Source organism: Diplotaxodon limnothrissa, linkage group LG18 (assembly GCF_057381915.1).
Source record: "Diplotaxodon limnothrissa isolate DT_005_m linkage group LG18, D_limnothrissa_male_GT1.1, whole genome shotgun sequence".
Classification (NCBI taxonomy): domain Eukaryota; kingdom Metazoa; phylum Chordata; class Actinopteri; order Cichliformes; family Cichlidae; genus Diplotaxodon; species Diplotaxodon limnothrissa.
This window is the reverse complement of record NC_140613.1, coordinates 22630291-22656140: the sequence shown is the minus strand read 5'-3', so window position 1 is coordinate 22656140 and position 25850 is coordinate 22630291. Positions and strand designations below refer to the sequence as shown.

The 25850-nt window shown below is 41.7% G+C and overlaps 1 protein-coding gene across 2 annotated transcripts in view; it reads right to left on the bottom strand.

Moving 5' to 3' along the window:
- The window catches only part of LOC146613600 (ephrin type-A receptor 3-like), a 76333-nt gene that overhangs the window by 15657 nt on the left and 34826 nt on the right, over positions 1 to 25850 (bottom strand). For both annotated transcript variants that reach the window (XM_085378163.1, XM_085378164.1), the window contains exons 6-10: positions 20401 to 20556; positions 17739 to 18074; positions 16833 to 16945; positions 15467 to 15629; positions 12416 to 12524 (exon numbers count right to left, since the gene is read on the bottom strand). In XM_085378163.1, coding sequence (XP_085234289.1) covers positions 12416 to 12524; positions 15467 to 15629; positions 16833 to 16945; positions 17739 to 18074; positions 20401 to 20556 — 877 coding nt within the window. The remainder of the gene's footprint in view (positions 1 to 12415; positions 12525 to 15466; positions 15630 to 16832; positions 16946 to 17738; positions 18075 to 20400; positions 20557 to 25850) is intronic.

The window sequence follows — 25850 nt, the reverse complement described above, 5'->3', positions numbered from 1 at the left end:
TCAAAATAGGGAAGAAAGGTAACAATGAACTGAGCAGGAATGGACTGACTACTCATGGTGAAAATGTCTTATAATGCCACTGGTTAGAAGAGAATGGTCTGCTTTGAGTTAACTGGAAAGCAACAGTAACTCAAATATTCACTCACTACAACCAAGCCATGCAGAAGAGCATCTCGAATGCACAACACGTGGAAGAAATATGTGGAGGTGCCACAGATGTCAGAGGACACCTAGATTTTGAGGCAGTTTTGAAGGAAAAAGCGGGTCCAATCCAGTACTAGTAAGGTGTACCTACTAAAGTGGACTGTGCAGTATGTATGTAATTTGCACATATCTGTTTGCTATTTTAAATCAATGTTATTTTCAGGGAAATCTCTCCACACACCTCTTTCCTCTGAATAAAAGAAGGCTGGAGAAAAAAATAAAAACAACCATTTTTATATTTCTCTGCTTCCAGCGTTCATTGCAGTCCTCCTCGCTGAGCTCTTATGCCCGAGGTTAGAGAATTAATGTGTTTGTATATGTATATGGCAGAGATCAATGCACTAATGCACTCCTCTGTACCTTCCCTTGGACCCTTCTGGCCATCAAGCACCGCTTTTAACTGTAGCCACACACACCCACATTTATGCCCTTTCCCCAGCCCCCTCTGGGCACCCTGCAGCAAGGGTCAGCCCAATGATCAAGACAAAATATTGACAAATTGATCAGCTCAATCTTGCACTGCAGCTGTGTGGAAGTGTTAACTTTTTCTGTCTTACAGACCTCGCGGGGGAGGATTTGTGCTTCTGTGTGTGTTTGTGTGTTCCTGACAGAACGGTGTATTTTCTCTCCACTTTGTTGGTCGTTTGCCTCAAACAGTGTTTAAGAGCTATAATCAACCATAACACTGTCTCTGAGATTTACCGCACCTTTAAATTTAGATCAAAACTTCAGGACAAAAACATAAAATGTAAAAGCAGTATCATATAATGGTTCACTAACCACAACATAAATACCACATGGTTTCTATTTTTCTCTCCTCCTCTTTCATTTCAAGGTAATTTACAATAAGTGAATTTGTGGATGTTTATTTATTTGTTTTTTCTTTGCTTTGTATTCTTTAGTTTATTACTATAATCTAAGAGGACTGCTAAAGGTCATAGGTCTCCCCTCCTTTCCTCCCTTTTATCACATTCTCCTTGAGTCTTGTACAGGTAAAGGAGGACTTAGCCAGTATGTCTGTCCATCATGAAGACAAATTGATTTGGGCTCAGGGCCAGGAGTAAGAAATCTGAAGCATAGACAGCGCGCGATTTAAGAAAGCAGTGGAGAGGAGGACGAAAGAGAAACGGAGACTGAAAGAAACAGCGGGCCAAGATTTGATAAAGCAAAGGAGAGGAGAAATGAGATAAAGACAAAAATAATAAAAGAGAGGACTACTGAGGGAAAAAGAAATATGATGTGCTCTGACTAAGAATGAAGCACACGGCCACAGAAATGCAGAAAGGTGGGGTTCCACTAGGCTCAGAAAATCTCAGTCATTTGGTGTTTAATCCTTGTGTTGATTTTACACAGCTGAATGCATGGCATAACCCAGACATCAATAGGCTGTTTTGGGAATACACACAAACACACACACACTTAACGGCAGAGACTGGTTACTGGTATTTGAGGATAAAGAGGAGGGGGGCATAATGTTCTTATGAAATGGGAGGTGGGGCCCACCTGGTTATCAGCTGAGCTCAAGCTAGCTGAGCACCAAGGGACTATCATTACCCCCTTGACTCACACTCCCACACACAAAGAGCTTTGGGGCATGCGTTTAAAACATATGGGGAATGGGTACATGGGTCACACCTCGACTCTAGCTGTGATAATCTCGTGGGGATGCGTACACACGCAAACACATACGTGTGTATATGATCAGCAAAACACCAAAACCAATGGTTGAAACACCTCCGGATCACTCTTTTAGTTTGTAACCATGGGTGCATGCTGCTTATCTGTGAGTGTGTGTGTGTCTGATGGGAAATGAACACATTTCCATAGTAATTACAGAGCAACTCATTTCTCCTCTCCAGTTAGAAGTGTCATGAATCATTAGCGCTGCAGTTTTAAACACGGTGCAAAACCTGACATGGCTGTGGCTTTTGTTTTCCCCTGACAGCTGTATCTATGTGTGTGCGTCTAAAACAGATATTTAATATCTCCAATTAAATGCAGCTGACCTGTGATTGCTCGACTAAAGACGCTGGAATAAGACCTTTCCATTTCTTTACTTGCTAATTTTAGTGATTTTTCACGTTTCATTTTTAAACGAAAATTTACGAATAGTAATAGAAAAATTGCACAGCTGAAAACAAGCATTGCACTGTCGATACTTTGCCATGTTTAAACAGTTTAAACAGTTCATCTGCTCCTCCAGTCGAAGGTCATTTTTTCCCCCATACAGTCTAATCTGTTCCATCCATTGATCACAGCTAGTGATGTGGTGTGGTTAAAGTCGAGAAGATTTACAAAAATCTTAACCAAACAGTATCTGTTTTAACAACCTTCCCCCCGTCTGTTTGCTCTCAGCGTGTTGGGTTTGGCGTCCCAGTTCAAGAGCTAATAAGCAGAGCAGTGAAAGACATCGCAGAATAGCACAGCTTGGGGTGCTTTAGTGGCTTCACAATTTAAGATAATTTTGTTTCTCCTTCCAGGCATCAACACAGTGGTGCACAGTTTCAATGATTTATCCACACACTGCATCCACCCGCCTTTCTGGCTTAACACTTAGACCCCCGGAGAGCAGTCATTTTGGTTTTCTACCTTAGACCCCCGCGGAATCCATGTTCTTGTCATTCACTCGGGATTAATTAACCAAATCTTAGAATATCAGTCTCAGATACTGTGTGCTGTAGGTTAAGATACCCTTCTTTCTCTTTACAAGTGATACAGGAGTCAAGGAGATGATATAATTGTGTTATGTTATATAATTATATATACACTGACCAAAAACCGACTGAGTGCAACTGCTTAAAACACTGTGTTGCCCGTGACGTACCCTTGTTCAATTACTAGTTTCTTGCCGCATGGATTTACCATACGTTATGAACACTCATAGAGTCTGGTGCAGGAACAGACTTTATAATGAGGAAGTCCTCCTGGATTTCCACTAGCGGATCCTCGATCATGCTGTACTGCACTGTGACGTGAACGGTCCTGGGCTATACTTTGCTGCGTCTGATTTAAAGTACACCCACCAATCACGCAAAAACACACATTAATGGACTTCTGTATCAGTATCAAAGCCGGGCTCTCACCTTTCTCTCTGCCTCACTGTTCCACTTCAGTGAGGACAACAGGCTATCCCTGTCCTCCAAAGCCACACACTCCACATTTGCATATCAATTTGCTTTTTAATATAATACTCTGTCACTCGAGACCCATTTGTCATTCGGCGAGAAAGCTTCTACCCTCGCAGAACTCCATCCATATATTATTTTCGTCGTGGCCCCTCCCCGTTTTCTTCCCTCTTCCTTTCCCCCGCTGCACTTTATCTCTCTGAGGTGTTAAATTCTTCCCTAATTCTGCCTTTAAGTGTCTGACTGCCAACATGTCCTCTCTTTCTTCTTTTTGTTGCAATCCATTCATCCTCTCTGAACAGGCCCTGACTTGTGCTCTTTATGTAGTTGTGCTGCTTTCTTTGTCAGAGAGCAAGATTCACCACTAGGAGCTGGAAGGGGGGGATAAAGAAAGATATAGGGAGAAGGAAAGGGAGATTGAGAACAAGAGTGCTGACAGGCAAGAATGCACAATAGGGGTCCAAGCCTGCATACCAACTAACAAGCAATCAGATGGAGGGGAAGAGTAAGGCGAGACAGGAAGGCAGCCGTAGGAATAGAAACTCCAAGGTTAACATAAGTGATGTGGACAGAGAGCGGGAGAGCAGGGGCAGCGTTTGTGCTGCAGCAATCTGAGCTGAAGCACAAGCAGAAGAGAAAGAAGAGATGCAAACAAAAGGGGGAAAAGTTAAACAGATAAAGCAGCAAGGAGAAGTAAAATCTGGAAACAATCCAGTGTAGGCTATCCCCAGTTCATATATGAACTGGGGATACAAGGAGACAAGCATAACGGGATCAGCAAACTGCTGTTCACCCCTTAAGGAAAGAGAAGAAAGAGAGAAAGAATAAAAGACTTGATAGACAGATTGAGAGCAGATGACAAAAAGAAGAGTGTCAGGCACCAGTTTGGCTGCAGGACATGTCCTGAGAAAGAAATGTTATGTGTCTTGGCTAAACCACAAGGTAATAGGAAAAAAGAAGATCAGAAGAACTGGAGAAATTAAGGAGTCGATTGGACAAATAACAGATGTGTTTACTTCATCTTATACATACATATATATACATCATATTCACTCAGTTTTTATTCATCCACGCATTCCTGCTCTAAATTAAAGGAAGCCAGATCATTTCATATTGTTATCATTGCAGATTACTGCAGTGTGTGATGGCAAGAACACACCAAAAAACCTGGCCAGGTTTCCAGTTCATTACAAGACAAGCAGAAGATATATCCACACTGAAATGTACTCAAACAGACACTTTGGGGTAGTCGGCCCACTTGACTCTGGGAGGGTAACAGAGCACACAGAGGTTAACTCACATGGACACGAGGTGAATGCTCGATATCAGACTGTGCCGTTGACACTAATGTGGGCTAAAATATCAGACCTTCCGATGCATGCATCCGTCTTTACTATTAAAGTTTAAGTGATACGTCTCTCCTCAGGAGGTCAGGATTGTAAAACCTGTAAAATCATCTGGCCTCCTGCATGGATTTTGCTTTGCATGTGGGACATATGCACATTTTAATTTTTCTCATTCTAATTTATACTTTAACCAATTTAATTTTTGTATATAGTTAGCTATTTAATTACAATAAAATAAAATAAAATCTCAGCATTTATGTTGTTTTAGCCGTCCCTTGATCACTGAGAAAATATGGTTAAAAGTTGTTACACAGAGGTTTCTAACACATTACACACACTACACTAACCCCTGCAGCGCCCTGTTCCAATAAGTCATTTTGTCCTCGTCCTGGATATGTCTTTTTTCAGTTGTTGTCCTGTTTTGTTCATAAACAAAGTAAATTAAAAACTATTTTTAATCTTCATCAGTATTTCACAGTAGCCCAAATATAGATGCCACATGTGTATGAGTGCAGGAAGTGTGAAAAAGCAAGCCCCGTCTTTCTCTGATATTGTCAGTGTTATGCCAAGTCTTCATTTTTTGGTCTATTAGCCTCGGGTTCCATTGCTGCTTCCCATTTTCCCCTCAGTCTGACTCCAAACTATTGAGAGAAAGCGAGTGGGAGACAACACCATCGACAGCAACGAGCTGTGCTGATTTGTGCTTCCTCTGATAATTGAATTAAGTAGTCAGTGATTCTGCTGTCATTTTATTAGACCGGGGCTGGACTAGGTTGCTAAAGCTCATCAGTGCAGTGTGGAATTAGGACAATGACCACTGTCAGATATTGATTGTGTCCTCTGGTCTGTAATATGTTGTTTCAGAGGATGCAATAGCCTGCAGCTCGTAAAAAGCTATTTTGTCAAAGAATCATTAACATCTCTCTATGCTAAACACTGAGTGTAGCATAGAGAGAAGAAAAAGAAAGCTTGGAGTTGGAAGCGCATGGAGCAGCAGAAATATGAGAGCGACGAGTTATAGCGAAAGAGTGAGAATGCAGGCAGGGTGGAGTGGGTGGAGATGAGTGTCAGGGGTGATTTGTGACAGAATAGCGGGAAGAGTGAAAGGGAAGGTTTACAAGCTGGTAGTGAGCTATGATGTATGGTTTGGAAACGGTGGCACTAACAAAAAGCCCGGAGGCGGAGTTGGAGGTGGCAGAGCCGATGATGCTAAGATTTTCATCTGAAGTGACCAGGAGGGACAGGATAAGAAAGGAGTATATCATAGGCACAGTTCAGGTTGAGCAGTTTGGAGACAAAGTTAAAGATTCAAGGCTGAGATGGTTGAAAGAAAAAGTGGAGAGTGGAGAACAGTGCCACTTGAGAAAGAACCAGACAGGGACGCAAACAGGCTGATCAAACGAAAGGAAACTTTGGCCGGACAGTATGAGGAGATCGATTTTTCACAAAAGGCAGAGAGAGTTCGAAGGGATGAGAGCGATGCAAATACAGATGGTGGAATAACCTTGAAACTGAGCAGGACAGAGGCCACTCTTTGAAAAAGTATAAAGAGAAGGTCCAAAGACATAAACAAAGCAGCAATGTGAGGCAAAGAGAAGAAGCCAAAGATGTAACCTTCGACTAGTTTTAGCTTGAACTTGAATGTTCTGGGGGGTAATGACCAGCCATCTTTTATAAGAAGTTAGAAGTCGGCTGTCGACTAAAAAATGGATACACTCGAAGGTACGGAAGAGTCCAAAGAGGATCATTCATGTAAAAACTGCATTCATTTCCTTTCCTCTCTTCTCCTCCTCATCTCCTCGCCTGTCACCTCCTCTCTTCCCTCTCGTCACCTCTCATCTCCTCTCCTCTCCTCTTTCATTTCCTGTCTCTCCACATTATTTTCCCACTGCTAATCAGAATGACTAGAAAAATGAAATCAGTAAATCATTAGTCACCCCTCCAGCATGACACAATGAAATGACACATCTATCCACACACATAAATAAAAACACCCTGCTGTGGGCATCTGCTCTCGTCATTACTCGTGATAATGGTGATTCCATTTAATATCAAGCTATTAAATAAAAAATAATTACTGGGAATGAAATCAATGGATTAAATTCACTCTCATTATTTTCGCAGCAAAACCGAAAACCTGAAAGCTTGAGCGGCGACAAACACTGAGGTGATTGTGGATAATTAATTGAGTCAAAGCAGCATGGAATCAAAAAAACAAACAAACAAACAAAGACAGACTGATTTTTAAAAGTTACTGAGCGTCGATGAACAGAACGAGCGAGTACGATTTCTTCTTCTGGCTCTTTTCACTCTCCATCTTGGCTGCGTCTGGCACCAGCTCAGCACTCTCTGACCACAGTGTAAAAAGATTTACTCAGCTCGGGCTAATTATTAGGAAGGGGAAATGATTAGCTGAAGAGTTATGACTAATAAATCTGTCTATGTTTCATTAACACCCTGTTTGGAAACATTTCATTCCGGTGTCTCTCATTAAAGAGAGTGGAGTCGAAGAAGGAAAGGAAAAAGAAGGCAGGGGAAAGAAAAGGTAGGACGTGAGGGAATCCTAGCAGTGTGGTCTGAAGCCGTGCTTTGGTAATGGGTGTAATGTAGAAGAATCTTTAACAGCACGGTGAAAGGTCAAATTGTACAGGATGCAAAAAGAGAGGGAGAAGCATGTCATCTGTATCATTAAGTGAAGTGCATTTTGTATTTGCAGCGAGATCCGTGTGAAACTAATTTCCCTAATGATGTTACTACACCGACGCAACTTGATTAGGTCATGTTCGTAATATGTGCGCTTATATAAGTGTGTGTGTAGTGGATAAAAGCTTTTAAATGCACCATAAAACCCTGGATGAAAACAGTTTTTGAGGTTTTTCAGATGTTTATAGGGCATTTGATCTGTCCCACTGCAACATCTGCTCATTTGCATAGATCCTGCCTGATACATTCTTGCACCTGCGGCAACTAGCTGCTGTTATTGCACTGTTTGCACGCTACTTTCTAGGCATTCTGCAGACAAAGCTGTATTTGGCTACACCCTACAGCTTAGCTGCATTCGCTGACAGCGCCGCCATCCAAGCAATACGTACAAATGACACCCTTGCATATGTCTACACGCGTGTCGCCAAACCTGGCCTGTTTTAGATTTTTACACAGAACCTTCTGGCTAACAAACCATTATTAATGTTATTATTGAGCAAACAGACCAACAGCACCCACAGGGGAAGCTGCATTGGCTGATTTTAACCTCAATCAAATTCACCGTTTGGAAATAGCAGGTGTGTTGCTTATGCCCTTATTTTTTTTTTCTATTTCCTGGGGTGGGGGGGTTCTAATCTTTTTCATTTTTTCGAAATACAAACTGAATATCTTTTTCTCACGGCATCTTTGAAATACAAAAACAGCCCCCACCCCCAACACGCTTATACATTTTCGAGCTGTTTTACACTCAGCGTTGTAGATCTTCAGCCTCCTTCTCTCAATGCGTCTTCACTCTGCTCTCTCCTCTCTCAGCAGCGTGTTTTCATTAGCACATGCCTCACGTTTTTTTCATCCTTCCTCTCCTCTTTTGTGTCATTAAGTTTTTAAGAATAACCCTGGGCTCCACAACAGATGCTGTGGTGGTAAAAGAGCTTACACGCACAGACACGATTGCACATCAACAGGATATGCTATTGTGTTTGCGAGGTAGAGCTGTTACCGCTCTCTGTTAGTGAGACTGAAAAGTCTTTCTCCTACTATGACAGCTTACTTTCCTTTGTGTTTCTTTCTCGCAGCCTTTCAGCTTTTGTTATTCCGTACTCCGCTTTAAAAAAAAAGTTTCCTTTCTCAGAAATAAGAATAATACATAACAATGAAGATGATAAGATTCGTAACACTGCAAGATGGCGATCAGCAGATTTCTATTAGATCCCAATTCAATGGAAAAATAACAAAAAACACAGCTTTGGTAAATAGTAGTACGTCTTATTTTGAAGTAAGATTCGAGTTGGTTTCTTTTTTTCATATTTCTTTTGACGTTTGCTTTAACAGATTGTGACCCTTGACTCCCTGCCGGATATCTACAGCTCTGACAACAGATGTGCTCCACGCATGGACAGACTACAGACGAACCAACTTAAAAAAAACGGGCATGACATAGATGGAACAACTTCACGCAAACTTCTCGCCAAAACTCCTACTTTAAAAACACGAAAACAGAAAGAAAGAGAAAAAAAGGCATTCAGGAACCTGGCATGTAACCAAAATCTACGGCTGTTTGGAAAAGGAGACGGTTGTGAGGCCGAAGGATCATTAGACTGCAAACAAAGCAGAAGCACAAACACACACACACACGCACACCGATGCTGAGAGGCAGAAGCTGTAACATGTTTAACAAGAAGAACGAGAGAAAGTGAGGAACAGCGGAGAGAGCGTTTTCTGCGTGAAAGGCCATCTGCTGAATCCATGGCTATGCCAGTCGCTTTCTAGCTCCCCATCGTTCGCACCTGCCAGCACGCCAAAGCACCCTCAGGAGGACAAAAGCACCTTCGCATTTTGCACGCTTTCGCACACAAACACACACCGTAACGCGTGTACTCGCCTCGCAATAATGGCACGCACACAGCAATAGCGGGTGTGATTTGTCAGCGCAGCGCTGTGTCTGAGGAGCTTTCGATGTTTTTCCATGTTTTCCCTCCTGCGGTAACAATAACATAACCGCACTTTAATAAACGAGAGCAGGACAGAATAGAATAGCTGCAAATCAAACCGTTTATGAGGCTGAGCTGTTCAGCGTGCAGCCAGGAAAGGCTACAGTAAGCCTGTATGTGCTTCTGTGGCTGTGAAAGTTATATTATAGTTGAGCGATAGGAAGCGCTGATCACATTGTTCAAAATGTTGTTAGCATTCTGGACTTAGTAAGACCCTTTTTACACATGGTTTTAAAATGTATTGCTAGCAATAAGTTTAGAAGTGTACAGTTAGGAAATAGTGCCGTTTGCACCTGTGTCATCATGATCCTCCAAGGACTTCCTTACTGTATATGTCAAAGAGCCCCTGTGCATCCCTTCATTTGCTGTCTATTGCCAGCCAAGTTCCAGGCTTGTTTAGCACGAGCTATAAAAGACAACACAATGGTTTGAGAAGAAAGGTGTGATTTATTTCAGCATCTGAGACTGCCATTTGTCAGGGCGCAGGATAAGATGAAAAACAGCCGCCACATATGGACACATTAGCATTCATACCATGTTAAGAAGTTGGATCAAAATGCATTTCTGCAGTTGCTTACATTTTGTTCTTAGCGCCGCCCACTTGCGATCTGACTGCACTTCCATTCAATTTAGTGATTACTGGGGGAAATTTTTTACACAGCGAGTAAAGGTTGGGGAGCTATGGAGAAAAACGCACCACACACATCTCGTGGAAAATCAATCAAGAACAGAACAGGAAATGAAAACTGAGGAGCCAAAAGACGTTCAAAATAATGAGAAAAGCAGAAGCAGAGAGAGTGAAATTAGAGAAGGGAGAATCTGACTGATTGACAGATACGATGGAACGGGTGAAAAGAGAGAAGAATGGACAACACGAGGAGACATTTGAAAAAATAAAAATGTTCTCCCAATTCCTCAGAAACCTCAAGGACGACACTTTTATTGCACACAGAAGTGCAATCGCCCACCCATCAGCTCTCCTAGTCTTACTCCACGTCTCTACTCTTTCAAACTCGCTTGTAATCTGCCTTTTCATCTTTTACCCCTTGCACCTCTGCCTTCTTCCCCTGGCTCTCCTTCTCCTTCCATCTACTTTTCTCTCCTCCTCTTTAAAGCCCACCTCCTCTTTCTCTCTATCTCTCACACCATCTGAAAATGTAGCTCTCTTGTGGCTCAAACATACTTCAAATGTACTTCTCCCCCCCTTTGCTGCAGCCTGTCATTCTCACTGCCAATCTAATATGTTTATTCTCCACTTGTGTCTCTCCTTTACCTCGCTTCTGTCCATCTCTCTCCCCCCTGAGCTCTCTCTCTCCCGCTCTTGTCTCTCTAGTGATGCGGCTTTGATCCTCGCTTCCTTCCCCAGTTACAAATGCACTCCACCTATGCACGCATGCACACAAATACACACACGCGCACACACTCTTGACAGGTGTACAGATGTTGTTTAATAGAAAGCAGTAATCAACACTGCCTTCTCCCCGGCATCCACACCTCTGTGAGTAAATGAAAGAAAGACAGATACAGAGAGAGAGAATAACAGAGGAAGAGAGGGAGACCTTAAATTGATGGCAGTGCATCGACCCCTCTGTAAAACCTAGTTAACACCTCGCCAGCCTGTGAAACCCGATTAGACAAGTGGTAGTGTGTGTTTGTGTCATCGCGTCGCGTTCAAAGCACAAAATGTTGCACAGGTTGTTTTTCTTTGCAGACGGACAATCCCATTACAGGCTCTTGATTAAAAAAATGTTGATGCGATCCTGTTCACGTGCCTTGAGTGCAGTGTGCGTCTGTGTTTCTTTGCTGATTACCTTCCTCTTACTCAATAGTGAATAGAGCACTCAGCTTGATAAGCAATCACCTGAATCAATACTAATCTTTTAAGCGAGTGCATGTGCATGTTTGCATGGATGCATAGTAGCAGAGTTCTTAAAATGTGGCTAATCTCCTGTAATTTGAACTCATACAGGATAAACATTTAATTACAGGTACAGTGAGTCACAAATGCCTGTCATCCCTACTTCTCTCTCCTCATCCATTTCTTCCTCTCTAAAGAGCCTTCTTTTAACTTACATCCTTTCATCTTCTAGCCTCTCAACCACTCTGCATTCTTTTACTTTCCTTTCTTCTTCTTCTCTCACGTCCTTCTCCTCTATGGCCTTCTGTGAGCCAGAGCATTACCAGCAGTCTAACCTTCAAAGAGAGTGATCATTGAAAGTCCATGCTCTTCACATACAGAATAACACGGCCTTTAGTTGGACTTTGGCGCCTGTGTAAATGTCAAAGTTGGAGGGCCTGCTTTGGCACACCCATGCGTAATCCCTCAGAGACAGACAGAGAGATATGAAGAGCGCTTAGCTTGCGTGTGCATGAATGCACATGTTCATAGGGCTCACTGAATTTAAGCTCAGTCAATTTCAGCCTAAATCTTTTTTGTTGGTGACCTAATAAAGTAGAACAACTGAGAAAATAGCTGTCTGGAGTTTAGCTCATTCGCTGTGTTAGAGTGGCCAAAAAACTGTATCCCATCAATTTAAAGGGTAAAATTTCTGATATTTTAGGTTCTTTTTATATCTTTCCTCAGGCAAGCCCACTGGTTCATACTGAACATGGGAACTGTTTAGTCAGAAATATTATATAATTTTATTTTTTTTAAATAACAAAAAAAGCATTTCTTACAACTAGCTGATTTTTTTCAACAATTGTTATTCCAAAGGAGTAAATATTGTGAAAAGAACTTGAAATTGTGGCCCATTTTCAGCTGCGTTTAAGTGCGCCTTTGAGCAGCACTGTGTGAAACTGACTCCAAATAAAGTCGCCACATTCAGTGCATCAAAAGAACGTGTCACCCACAGCAACAGTGTAGCTCATAACTGTGCTTTTTAATAGTTGTTGGACAACAATAAAGGTCTGTGGCCCAGCGAGACAGTAAGATGTACCAGGCTTTGGCTACAGGGATTATTTCCAATACATTTAAGAATGGTGACAAAATGACATAATATTAACAGGGAGGTAATTGCCAACCCCTTCTTACTGCTGGCCCTACCTTCCGCTGACAACGAAGCAAGTCACCAGGAAGATGAGGAGAACAATTCCCCCTGCGATCGACACAGCCAGAATGGTAGACTGATTAGGGTCCCCTATGGCCAAAACATCTACAAAAGAGAAAAAGTGAAGACTGTTATTTAAGCAAGCATAAATGAGATTGGGAAAAAAAAGTCAGCAATGTTTTCTACAGGGGAAAATTGACAGAAGAAAATACTAAGGAAGGCTGGGAGTTAAAAAGATAACAAGTGAGAGTGAGAAAGTGGCGGAGGAGGATAGAGATAGAATGAAATATGATAGCAATAGAAAAAGAGGTAAAAGACAGAGGCTGAGGGAGACTGAAAAAAGAGAGGGCCGCAAACGAGTAAAGGAAAGAAAGGGAGGTGGATGGAATAGTAAGTAAGGTCCTTGATGAAAAGCGCTCTCCCTCTCTACATTCCCTGCGAGGGTATGAGAGTAGACATGAAAGCTATTCCCATTCTTCTGTGCTGTCCAAATGGATATGTTAACATTGCACATAACAAGGCTACCACCGAGAACTTTCTGCAAAGATGCATCGATTTTTACGCCACACCAATCGAGCCATTACTCAAAACAAATACCTCATTTATCTGGTTTAGCTAAGCATGGGCAGACATGTGCGACTGAGTGTGTATGCACTGCATATATGTGTGTGCTTGTGCCTGTGTTGAAGAGGCAAATTAAAGCTCCAAGGTAAGTACAGATAAGCATTGATCTCCTGTTATATTTTGTGGTGCACACGTACTCACCTCTTCTTTAACAATCAATAGAATTGATCTAATTAGATTACTGAGATATTGGATTAGCTGCATAAGGCAGATCCTGTATTTTAGAACACTGAACTAGACTGTGAACCTTTATTTGAAGGCACAGCAACAGCTCTATATACTTTTGAGCATAGAAGAAGTGAGATCAGAATTTTCCGCGGATTCATCAGCTGACATTCTATAAACCACGGAGTATTTTGGTGACAGCCAAGAAAAGATAATTTACACCTTGTTGTATTCATTAAAATTTGATACTAGGAATTGAAACCATAAACTCAATAGCACACAGATTTAAAGAGGATACAAATTAATTTAACTGTAGGTATATTTTCCTGTAGACTTGTATAAACTCTAATTTCTTTTTGCCCTCTACTGTCAACCTTAAAGAATGCATAATTTGCACAACTTACGTAATTATTCTCATTTTTTGTGTTTTATATAAACGCTCTAAATATTGAGATGTATATGTTGCATTAGTAGGAGCAATTTAAAGGCATTTGTTGCAGGACCAAGTTTATAATTACTTTAATTGATTACTGAAATCTGAGGCCATGGTTCTCAGCCGGAAAAGGGTGGAGTGCCCACTCCGGGTCGGGGATGAGTTCCTGCCCCAAGTGGAGGAGTTCAAGTATCTCGGGGTCTTGTTCGCAAGTGATGGGAGAAGGGAGCCGGAGATCGACAGACGGATTGGGGCTGCAGCTGCAGTAATGCGGACGCTGCACCGGTCCGTCGTGGTGAAGAGGGAGCTGAGTGTAAAAGCGAAGCTCTCAATTTACCGGTCGATCTACGTCCCTACCCTCACCTATGGCCACGAGCTGTGGGTAGTGACCGAAAGAACGAGATCGCGGATACAAGCGGCAGAAATGAGCTTCCTCCGAAGGGTGGCTGGCCTCTCCCTTAGAGATAGGGTGAGAAGTTCGGCCATCCGGGAGGGGCTCAGAGTAGAGCAGCTGCTGCTCCACATCGAAAGGAGCCAGCTGAGGTGGTTCGGGCATCTGACAAGGATGCCCCGTGGGCGCCTCTTGGGTGAGGTGTTCCAGGCATGTCCCACCGGGAGGAGGCCCCGGGGCAGACCCAGGACACGCTGGAGAGATTATATCTCTCGGCTGGCCTGGGAACGCCTTGGTATTCCCCCGGATAAGCTGGAGGAGGTGGCTGGGGAGAGGGAGGTCTGGGCCTCTTTGCTTAGGCTGCTGCCCCCGCGACCCGGCCCCGGACAAAGCGGATGAAGATGGATGGATGGATGGATGATTACTGAATTACTTGAACTGTCATCCGTATGTATGCTATTCGTATGCCTTCCAGACAGCGTATAGTGCAGTTCCAACCATTTACACATGTATCCCCCTCTACTTTCCTCCACTTTGTCTTGGAATCATTGATCATGTTGAAGAACACATTACGCAACCTCTAAAGTAGAAAATCCTAGCACGCACAATAAGGTGATAATGAAAATGAATGACCCCAACCTTAACATCAACAACAACAATAAAAAGAATGGATGAACACGGGGAATTTGGAAACAACATGACAGAGAAGCAACACAAAGCTGTTTATGAGGCCTGAACAACCCCGCTGAACTTAACCAGGCATGGATTTGCCTTTGGTATAAATTCCTAGTATATTAAAATCTAAGTATAAGGCATGTATGTCATGTATTAAGCTTTTGCCTTTAATGATGACTGGATATATATCTCCAGTGTTCTGTGCAAATCAAGATTTTCAATCCAACGGCACATCCTTCCTTGTGAAACTGGCTTGTCTCCCTTTCACCTGATAAGTATTCCACAAAACTTTCGAGCCACTGGTTCAGATACATAGATGACAACCTATGAGACTGCCAAGGTGTCTCTGTCTGACAGCAGAACTGAAGAAGCTGTTCGGATGAAAGTAAGATATTCCATAACCATACAGTCGATTGATTTAAACAGCAGGGATGACTTCAAATCTTAGTACACTTGATATAATATGGATGTACATTTTGCTCTAGAGGTAATCTTTGTCCCGTTTTTTTTTTTTTACCAGCACTTTTAGATTTCTAATATTGAGAATGCATACTGCATTTGAAGAACAGGCATGTATTAAACATGGACTGGCTGCTATTCCAATTTTCAGCTGACCACATGGAAATTTAGTAGGAGGAAAAGAGATGAAAAAGAAACAAATCAACTGGACAAAGTGGGACAAAACAGCTGGGAGGAAAACTGAAATATCCGATTCCCTATAAGTAAACAAAAAATCTATTATTCCTTGTTTTACTGTACCTTCGTGACTTGTTTCTAGCTCAATCTCTCCACCATAGCTCCCATACCCCCCATCAGTCCGAGCCCGGACCCTGAACACATAAGTGGTCCCAGGTTTGAGCCCTTCCACTGTCATCATGTTGGAGCGAGTCTTCAGAACTGTATAGTTCTGTTCTCGTTGGTTCTGGAGCAGAAAAAAAGAGTGAAACAGTGAGTGAAAAAGGAGAGAAACTTAAAATAGATGATATTAAGTGTCCAAGAAATTAAATGAGTCTGGATTTTAAAAAATGGTTGAATATACAAAAACCTCTAAAGAGGTTTATACAGAGCAAATAATAATATATAATATAATAAACAAAAATAGTCTGAAAATAATAAAAACCTCAAATTGTTGAATTTAAATGTCTCCAGGGTCCAAATACACCTCACTAAGTTTTCATTTGTTCATCGCTGGACCATTGGGTGGCATTTATACATGAGCATCTGTCAACTCTCAAATCTTTTCCTCTCCACACTCCAAAGCATTATGCGGTTACTAGTCCCGCTTCACTTCCTTCCTCAACTACCTTGTGGGTGTGCGTGCACTTATATACATGTGTGCAGGAGGATGAATAAAGAATAAGTGTGTCTGTCAGTAAGCTGATTCCCTGCAGAGAGGCTGATACTCTACCTAATGGAAGACACTTTACAACACGGATTAACACTGTTTTACTGGTAATGCCTGCCAGCCCACACACACTCATGATCAGATAGCGTGCACGCACACAGACACACAATCTTGTTCCATCGTCCACACGAGGACACTCATTAATCTAATGCAATCCCAAGCCACTTACCCTGACTTAGAACATCAAATTTCAATGCTTTTTCCTAATCCCAAACTATTTCTCAACCCTTTTTCTAAAATAAAGTTTTAACCCTAAAAAAAGCACCTATGGGGACTTGTTTGAATGCTTGTCCTTACTGTGACGCAAGTCCCCATACGTTGGTAAGTATTTAGGCTTAAGTCCCCGCCGGAATATAAAAACAAGCTCAAAACCCCCACACTCAATTTCATCATCTCATCCAGGTTTTACGAGGTTTGTTCAACAGATGTTTGGTTAATTAGCTTGGCATGAACAGTAAAGGAGACGTTAGTGATAAGGCAGTGAAAACATAGAAAGGGAGAAACTGAAAAAAGGCATTGTAGATGTTTGTAATGAACAAGTCATTAGTGATATACCCAAAGGCTGCAGTACAAACAACAAGAAGATTAGAAAATATGTAGTGTTACGGGGTACTCAAGATATTTTCAGCCGTGCATAATGACCTTTTGGGAGAAATACTTATTTAGGTAAGACAGTTTATCCCACTTGTGCATTTTAGTGTATGTGTAGGTCTTTATCACCTTCTCATAGTAGATAACCTCATATTCCACGATCACTCCGTTGGGTCTCTCTGGGCCCTGCCAGGCCAAAGTCACACTGTCCTTGCTCCGCCTTTCCTTCAACACTACGCTGACTATAGAAAATAGAAAAAACAAAGGGAGAAAGTGTGAGTAAAAGAGAAAGTAGAGCTCTGCAAGACAGGCTGGTGCAGGACCATGACACGAGAAGACCCATACTGCAATATGTCAGACATTTTATTGTGTTAATGAAACAGCTTACAAGATGTGTGACACTCATGTTATCATGTTATCTGCTCATGTGATCAGTGCAAACCCCAAACCCTACGACTTCCGATCCATTCACACATCGGAGCAGATGCTTGTGCGGTTTGAAAGTGTGTTTGCTTGTGCATGTGTGTGTGTGTGTGTGTGTATGTGTGTGCATAGTTGAGAGCGACAATCAAGGCATGTGGGGATTTTAATGAGGTTAACAACCTCCCACACCCCTTTCACCTTCCTCCCACCTCTCATACACAGTAGTGTGAGACCTGAAAGAGATCGTCACCTTGCTACACTTCTGTTACGCAGTCCCTGCATGTGACATATGCAAATATGATTGCACATGCAGGCAAGGGTGCAAAGATGTCATTTAGAGTCAGAGTGTTAGAGATGCTTCACATCAATGTTTATAGTTCTCACATAAGCATGATGCTATTTATAAACAGAAAATGTTCAGGCCACATAATATGTTGCTTTTTATATATATATTTTTATATTTAGATATTTTTTATAAGTATTTACTGCATATTAAATCCCCAAATGTCTTGAAACATAATAAATAATACTGTGAAAGAGCTTCCCGGCATCAACAAATACACTCATATGCAAATTGGGATCTCTTTGTTTAGGACGTGCACATGTTCTCACCTGTCTGCGATGTTGTGACATTTATCACGACTTTTCCCTTGGGTGTTGGACTTAAGGCCGACACTCCATTCTCACTCTCAATTGTGAAGCTGTAGTTGGAGTCTGGCTCCAAGTCGGTAACCAACACGGTTGTTGATGACAGACCAAAGTTCCTGGGAACAAAATGGACGTTGCTACCGCATTTTGTGCACTTCTTGCCATCACCAGAGCACTTTGTGCAATTGAGGTTGTAGATGATGTCTCCTCTGCCTCCGGTGTCTCTGGGTGGTGCCCACTCCAAGGTGACGCAGGTTTCATTCACAGTTGAGATGGGATTCTCAGGAGCAGATGGAGGACCTGAGAGAATACAAAGGCTCTGATCAGTTTCTGTATCTTTTTACTATTCATTATTTATTTATTACATTTTTTTAAAGTTCCTTTTAAACTGCTTTAACAACACTAAATCTAGTGTAAAGGTTTCTAAATGGAAACCTTGGTGAAACTGTGCACAGCATTGGTTAACCATCATTGTCACTGCCTTCAAATGTTGCTTAAAAAGGACTACAAACGCCCAAAATCTCACAGGTTACAACTGGATTTAATAATGCACATCCAAATATATAGTCATCTATAAAATAGTATTACAATACATGTGGCACCCTGCTAATTAATCCAAGCTATTCTAGCTTTTAATTGGTGAGAAGCATGGCATAAAACTGTCTTTATCAGAGCCCCTCCTTGAAATACAGACAAATATTATTTTTTGAAATATCCAGTCTTTCAGTGTGCATCGTCTTCATGCTCATTACCAAATGAATTGCGATTTCTATAAAGAACAGACATCACGCTGATTAAATTACAAATTTAATAATTGACTTCAACCACGAGGTGCATATTTTTCCAGTCTGTTAATTAGCTTTGAAATCGACAGTGATTGAAAGAGTTTGGCAGATTGTCACATCGAAGAATACTGTATCATATTGCACTTTCCAATTTCAATCTTAAAGCTTTAAAGAGAATTCATATAATATTAAATAGCCGATACTTGACTGCACAAAGATTTTTTACCATGTGAAATTAACTCACACCCTGAGAGTGCTCTGCAGATAATAAATAGTAAGAGGACAATGATCTATGGAAAGTGCCCAAAGTAATTCTCAAAAGTCAGTTGCATTTTATGATTTAAGTGGTTAAAATCACTCTGAGCTTCAGCTGAAATAATTAGTTTATCAATTTATTTATTATGTCAGTAATCATTCTCAAGGAACCAAAGAAAGTTACACGCAAATGCCCTCCAATATACCTTTAGATGCAGTGCATTCTTCTTGAAAGACAGATTAATATAATATCCAGTGTTTAACATTCAGAACACCAAACTTAGGAAAATATATTTTATATTTCATTAAACTCTTTTATAACCACGGATATATCAGTGGAAAGGTCAGTTCTGAATCTGAAGAATCCTTGAAACACAAACACATCATCAAGGTAAGCTATTCCTGTAGCATGAGAACCACTCATATAGAAACCCCCGACTGTGGATACCCACAGCACAGCAAGGTGCCAGTATTTCAACCATATGGAATTTGGCAGCACATTCCATGCTGACATCTCATCAGGGTCCTGGCTGAGCCGTGAGCCCCAGGAGGGGACCAGCAGAGCTTGAGACTTTCTTGACTGGCCCTCCCAGTGCTGAGACCCGGCAGCATGCGACGGAGCCCCTACTACGTATAATTGAGGCCGTTGGTTATAAATCTTCTAAGAGAGTGTGCTGACTTATTCTAATTCTGTCTTTTTTTTCTTTTCTCCATCCTCACTTCCCTTGGCTGCACTTAACTGTCCATCATCACCGTTGGTACTGATCGGTCTTTTATGACACTTAGATTATATGCCTCTGATACTCAACGATTTCCCCCACTGTTCTATTCTTTTCTTATGTCTCGAGTGTCACTCTCCATCTTTCCATGACTAACTCTCTCACCGTTTCTCCTTATTTTCTCATTTTCCTTCCTCAATCCTCCATAGTGCTCTTCACCATTCAAGAGAGATGGCGTGCGCGTGTCTGCCCATACATATTTGAACAAACCGTTACTCATTTCCAGCTGATAACACCTGTCACATCTCACCTGCTACAACGATTAATGAGTGTAATCTACCATAACCTGATAATGGGTTTGAGTATGCGTGTGCATGCTTGTGTGTGTGTGTGTATGTGTGTGTGTGTGTGTGTGTGTGTGTGTGTGTGTGTGTGTGTGTGTGTGTGTGTGTGCACGCGTTCCTCAATATTTCTCAAGTTCCGTCTCTCTCCAATGTCCTTTCCCGCCTCCACTTCCCTCCGTCTATCTTAATCTATCTGTTTCTGTTTCTCCTGCACACTCAATCATCCCCCATCTTTTTGCGTCCTCTCTGTGTCTTTCCATGACTATGTAGCCCAAACTCTCTGGCTGTATGTGTGTGTGTGTGTGTGTGTGTCTACGCGTAAGAGAGAACTGAAACCGAAAGAGAGAGCATTTGAACCACGTATCTGTGTGCTGTTCTTGCAGCAATTGTATCCATGGCAAACTGATTAAATGAAAAGTAACTAAATAATTTCATAGCCCAACAATAATTTCACTATAGTGAACTGTAGTGAATATTGTGACTGTGATGGCTTGAACTTTCTGACAGTGTTTGAATCACTCACGTGTGCAAGCCATTGAGCGAGGGTCGTTCTCAGCACGGTAGAAACCTTTCTCACAAATGCACTCTGTGGCTTGTTCCTGTGGGGAGGAGCTGTGAGGGGGGCATTTGGTGCAGTAGGCATCTGTAGCTGAAGCTTTGTAGGTGCCAGGTCTGCATGCTGGAGCGAGGAAAGAAGATGAATATGGAATAAGAAGTTGTACCATTGCAACAAACACAATACACAGTCAGCATTTATTAACCATAAAGAAAGGTGTTGCCAAACACTTTTGTTGTGAACACTTAAACACCAATTTACTATATTGTTGTTTGTAATGTGATGATAAAAGCTAGTAGTTGCAATTGCAGCAGAAATCCCTGCCTTGCTACAATGTGATTGTCTAAATTTGGCTGATTTGGACATAATACTGTCACTTACTGTGACATTGTACAGGCCAAAGAAACTGCTGAGCTCTTAGAACAAAGCTGTGTTGCTAGAGAAACAAGAAATACACACAATCAGATGACTACTTTTGTTTTTATCTCTCGATCAAAAAAACCCAAACAATCTGAATTTATGTCTGCACGTGTCTCATCTGTCATGACGTTTTGTCGTCAAGTCCCCAAATCTTACTTTTAAGTTAATATTGCTATCATAATTTAAAAACATAAATAATACAGAAAGTATACAGAATTATACTTGAAGCCTGCACATAATAAAGAGAAGTCAGAGAAAAACTTACAAGTGTCCTACCCTTCTCCAAAAATGGTTATTTTTTGTCTAAGTTCTTATTTTGACTCTTAGTTATTATGTTTTAAACATAAGGATGGTCAAGTGTGTAACTGCAAAGTAACATGTGTGCTGGTGTTGCCACTCTTAACTAAAACTACATTCTGCTTCCTAACATAGACCAAATGAACACAAATCACATTTTTTTCCTCTCAACCAAGTAATTGCTTTGCCTAAATGTAACCAAGCAGTTTCAGTGTCAGTGCAAAAACATGTGAAAATAAAAGCAAATGGTACGATTGGAGCTTAAAAACGATCTCTTTGAGACTTCTTAACACATACTTTTTTGGCCTTTTGCAGTAGAAATTGTCTTATATCTCATTTAAAGATCAATATAATTGCTCGTTCAGATAAGATGGTTACAATTCTATAACACGTACCAAAAAATACAAACAATGCAGTAAAAGATTTTTCTTTTCTTCTTTGTTTTTTGCAAAAGATAGATACTACAGATACAGGTGGGTCACAGAATGTGCCATGCAGCGCTCGTGGCAAAGAACAGGAAAACAAAGTCTGATTTAATATGTTGTGACAATAGGTCTACGTGAGCGCCTTTCACATGAGGCCAAAAGACTGGTGTAACAACAGAGTTGTACGATACAATAACACAGTTCAACAGCAGATCAACTGTCATTCCTGTTATATAAGCATTAGATCTTCGGGCAACCGAGGGCTCAAAAATATATACAGCCGCAGTCACAGCAATAGTTACAATAATATAATATGACTACTGGTAGAGCTGTTACAGTAGCTGCACATTAGTCATTATGTGGAGTCATAAAACTGGGGAGGGAAAACCGTGATACCGCTCAACAGGAGCAACCTACTGTAATAGACTGGGGACGTGAATGATTTCCCTTTTGCATCCTAGGCAGGAAAATAGAATTCCTGACTTTCCCTTTGGTAATCTGAATATAGATTACGCATGTATTTATTTATACATTCATAGTCCTGGTATTCCCGTTATTGTGAGGCTTTTTCTGCCACGGTGGTAAATAGTATTACAGTGTACAAAACTCTATGTAAGGAAAATGAGGGTGTCTCAAATGCAATTTGATAGGCGCCTGGCGTGTGTATGTGCACGTTTGTGTGGATATGTATACATGCAGCTATGAACAGGTTGGATCAATGGTGCGACCGATTCCACCAGGTGCTGACTGCACCAAGCGCTCCTGTGTGAGAAGGTGTTAAGTATGCAGCGTGTGTGTGTGTGCGAACGCATGTGTTCGCCTGCTGATTGCTTGTGCTGCTGGTGAAGGTCATGGATTTAATCAAGCTACGCGTCACTTGTCCCAGAAAGGCTGTATATTACCACGCTAACACACACACGCACGCATATTCAATGCCGCGGTTAACCTGCAGACAGCGGAATAGAAAAGTGGCCTAAAAGTAGTTTGATTTCTCACTGTGCAGGTAAGTTCCTCCACCTGGATGCTGTGTGCTCACATACAGACAGTATTTTTAGGTAAATCATTCATCATAGGGGAGCAAAGTCCACTGGCACAATCCCCAAAAGACCTGAGAGAACACTGAGAGAAAAAAAAGGGGATGTGGGTGTGTAGGTGTAAAAATGAGAGAAAGAAAACGAGAAAGAAATGAAAGGAAAATAAAGGGAGTAGTAATTCTCAGAGGGTTTCTGCTCTCTTTCCTCCTTCCTGTCAGCCTTTAAGGTAATGGGTGCCTATGTGCTGTGCTGGTGACTGTGTGTGTTCCTGTTGGCTGGGCCGTAGGAGCACGGTGGAAAAGCGTCTTTTCTCCTGGGGGGACGCTGCATCCGGAGAGTCCTGGCTACAGGCGCTAGCCAGCCACAGAGGCACAAAGGGCCTCAGCGGTAAAGGACAGACAGGGCACCCTATGCCAGCCTTGGCACACATACAACTGCCTGATCAAAAACTTTGTTCAAGAATGGTGACTTGGCCAGTATGAGTAGAGCTTCCTCATGTGCTGCTTTCTACTCCCCTTTTCCACCTCTTTTACTTTCTTAGTAACCCTTTTCCTTCTCTCTCTCTCCTTCCTCTCTCTCTCTGCTTCTCTCGCTACTTTTCTCAAGCTACTCCCAGAGTCTGCCCCATGGGAAATATGGTACTTGAGTTGGTTCCCTTATGATTAATGATTTACCACAGATATAAAAAAAAAGGGACAAGAAGCCTGAAGCAGTAAGACAGTGATCGCATAAACATACACACAAAGCAGACACACACAAGAGCAAAAGTTTAGACACAAAAACTATGTCGTAGAACTATGAGCTAACTCCAAATTAACATTTTCCTCAGCTGACGGTGTTGTGTGTGTGTGCGCGTGTTTTTCAGATCTGTGTATGCATTTCTGCGTATGATAAAGACTGGCCTCAGATCCAGTGTCCTATTAATTATTCATGTGGTCACTAGAGAGAGTCGGTGTATTTATGCCAATCGATAGCTCTTAGATATGATATAGTACTGCTACTCAAGACACACCCTCAGTCACCATGCACTGATTGAGATGGGAACAGCACAACTTCTTCCTTTGGGAAAAACACTGTACACAAGAGATGATTGAGTTCTGTTCCACTCCACATCTTATTGTTTTATAGGACCACAAAAACTGATTAGTTCTATAAATCTATTACAAAATGCCAGAAGAAAATAAAATAAACATATTGCAGTTTCCCAGGGCCCTTTGAAGTCCTGTGTGTACACAAACTCCATAGAAAAGCTATTCTTAGCTGCCAGGTCTGAAAAGAGTTGCCACTGCTGAAGTGCTCTAAACCTGCAATTATGCACAGGAAGTGACTCCCTTCCAGTTGTAGAGAAGTCTATAACAAAATGACTTTACGTCTTCAGATTTAATACCTTAGTACTTTTATAGTTTTTTTTGTGGTCCCAGTACCCAGTTTCAAATCTTATGGAATATACACAGTGTTCATTTTGTATATACACAGTGATGGAACCCTTCGAGTACCCCTCAAGTGCCCAAGAATAAAATAGGTGATTAAACAGGGTGTGTTTTGTGGGATGGCAACCTTGCAATCGATAAGCCGTTATCATCTGAGCTTGTGGTGTCATCAGTTTCTCAGTCAGAGCCACTTCTTCTCTTAACTTACAGCTTCACAAACTATAGCCAAAGCTCAAAACTTCAGACTTGAAACGCAGGAGTCAATAAACAAACAGGTCCATCATCTATATGGTGTTTATAGGCACTCAGCAAAATATATATTCATCATCAAAGAATTTTCATCCTCTGAGTTTTTTAGTATCTATTAACTCATGGTTTAGGTTTATTTTCCTCACAGTCTGACAGTTCTGGTTCACTCCCAGCACCCATCAGCCTTACTTTCAGCCCAAGGAGACAGTTGTTTTCAGTTAAAAGGTAGTGCGAGGTAGTGTATAACAATGGGGTTTTATAAACCCATTGCTCAACACCAAATGACAGACAGTTAACAGCTAAAAAAGCCAGTAAAGCATTTAGCAGATGAAATAGCGAACACCTGCCTCAGGAATCGCTGGAGGGAAAAGAAACGCAAATGTTCGGCTACAAGAGTTCATCAGGTGATCAGATTCTTGAATTATTTTTTCTTGTGTTTGCATTCAGCATATGTGACTCTTTTCATACAGATTTTCGAGGTTTAATGATTAAACCTGAGCAAACGCTCCTTGAATCTCATAAGAAAAAAGGAAAACTGCTAATGTTCACATGCCAGAAGCTGTGACAGTTTGTGACCATTTTTTTTCTTGACAAACGACTCAAATCGTCACCAAAATAGCAGTTAACGTCCTCTTTACTGACAAATTACATGCGCGTTTATTCCCAGTCACTTTCAGTAGGCATAAAACCAACGTGCTGTGTTAGAACAGTGGTTCACAGCCTTTTTATTCCTTCCCTCGAGGATGAATATATTACAATCTCATCCTACACTTCTGCACACGTAGCCTTTACAGTCAATTTAAATTATCCTGTTCAAGGGTCACGTATATATGGAGCTGGTTGACTTTGTCTGTGGGCAAAGCTCTGACCTATGCCGTGATTAATGATTCCTGGCAGCTTTGATGACCCCTCGAGCCAGTTCAGGATACATTCTAACATGTTAGCTGTGTTTCTCTATGAACCGCTACGCTTCAGCAGTGATTAAATGCTTACACGAAAAACAGAAGCTGCTGACTGCAATAGTTCAGGAAATGTGTTCCATTAATGTTCAATAGGGCCTTTACAGATTTAGACGCAAGTGTACGCACAGGAACGCGAGCCCGATATCTCACCGTCAGAATCATTACACGCTAATTGCATTCAACCAGGCGCCTCTGAACGTATGCAAAATCACCTCCGCTGCATTATTCTGACACAAACACTTCCTCTGGATGACGGTGAGCGCTCTCCTCCTCTTCACTTCCCTTACAAAAGTTTAAGAGCTAATTGCTCCGTTCTTTTGCTTACTGTCGCGCTCGGTTCAAGTCAAATATTGGCTCTCGGCCGGATTTACCATAAAGGGCAGAAAAGAGGAGAAAATTGTGCGTGTGTTTGTGCATAGGTGGGGGGTACACTGTGTGTGTGAAAGGCCATGTTCAGCTGGGAGGAAAGTTGTGTAAAGCTTGCTGGCCCATGGGAGATGAGCGCCATAATTGTCACCATGGCAACAGCCTTTCAAGATGGAACCTTTCGAGTACCCCTCAAGTGCCACAGCTCCCGGAGCACAGAGCAGTCTGTGTTCG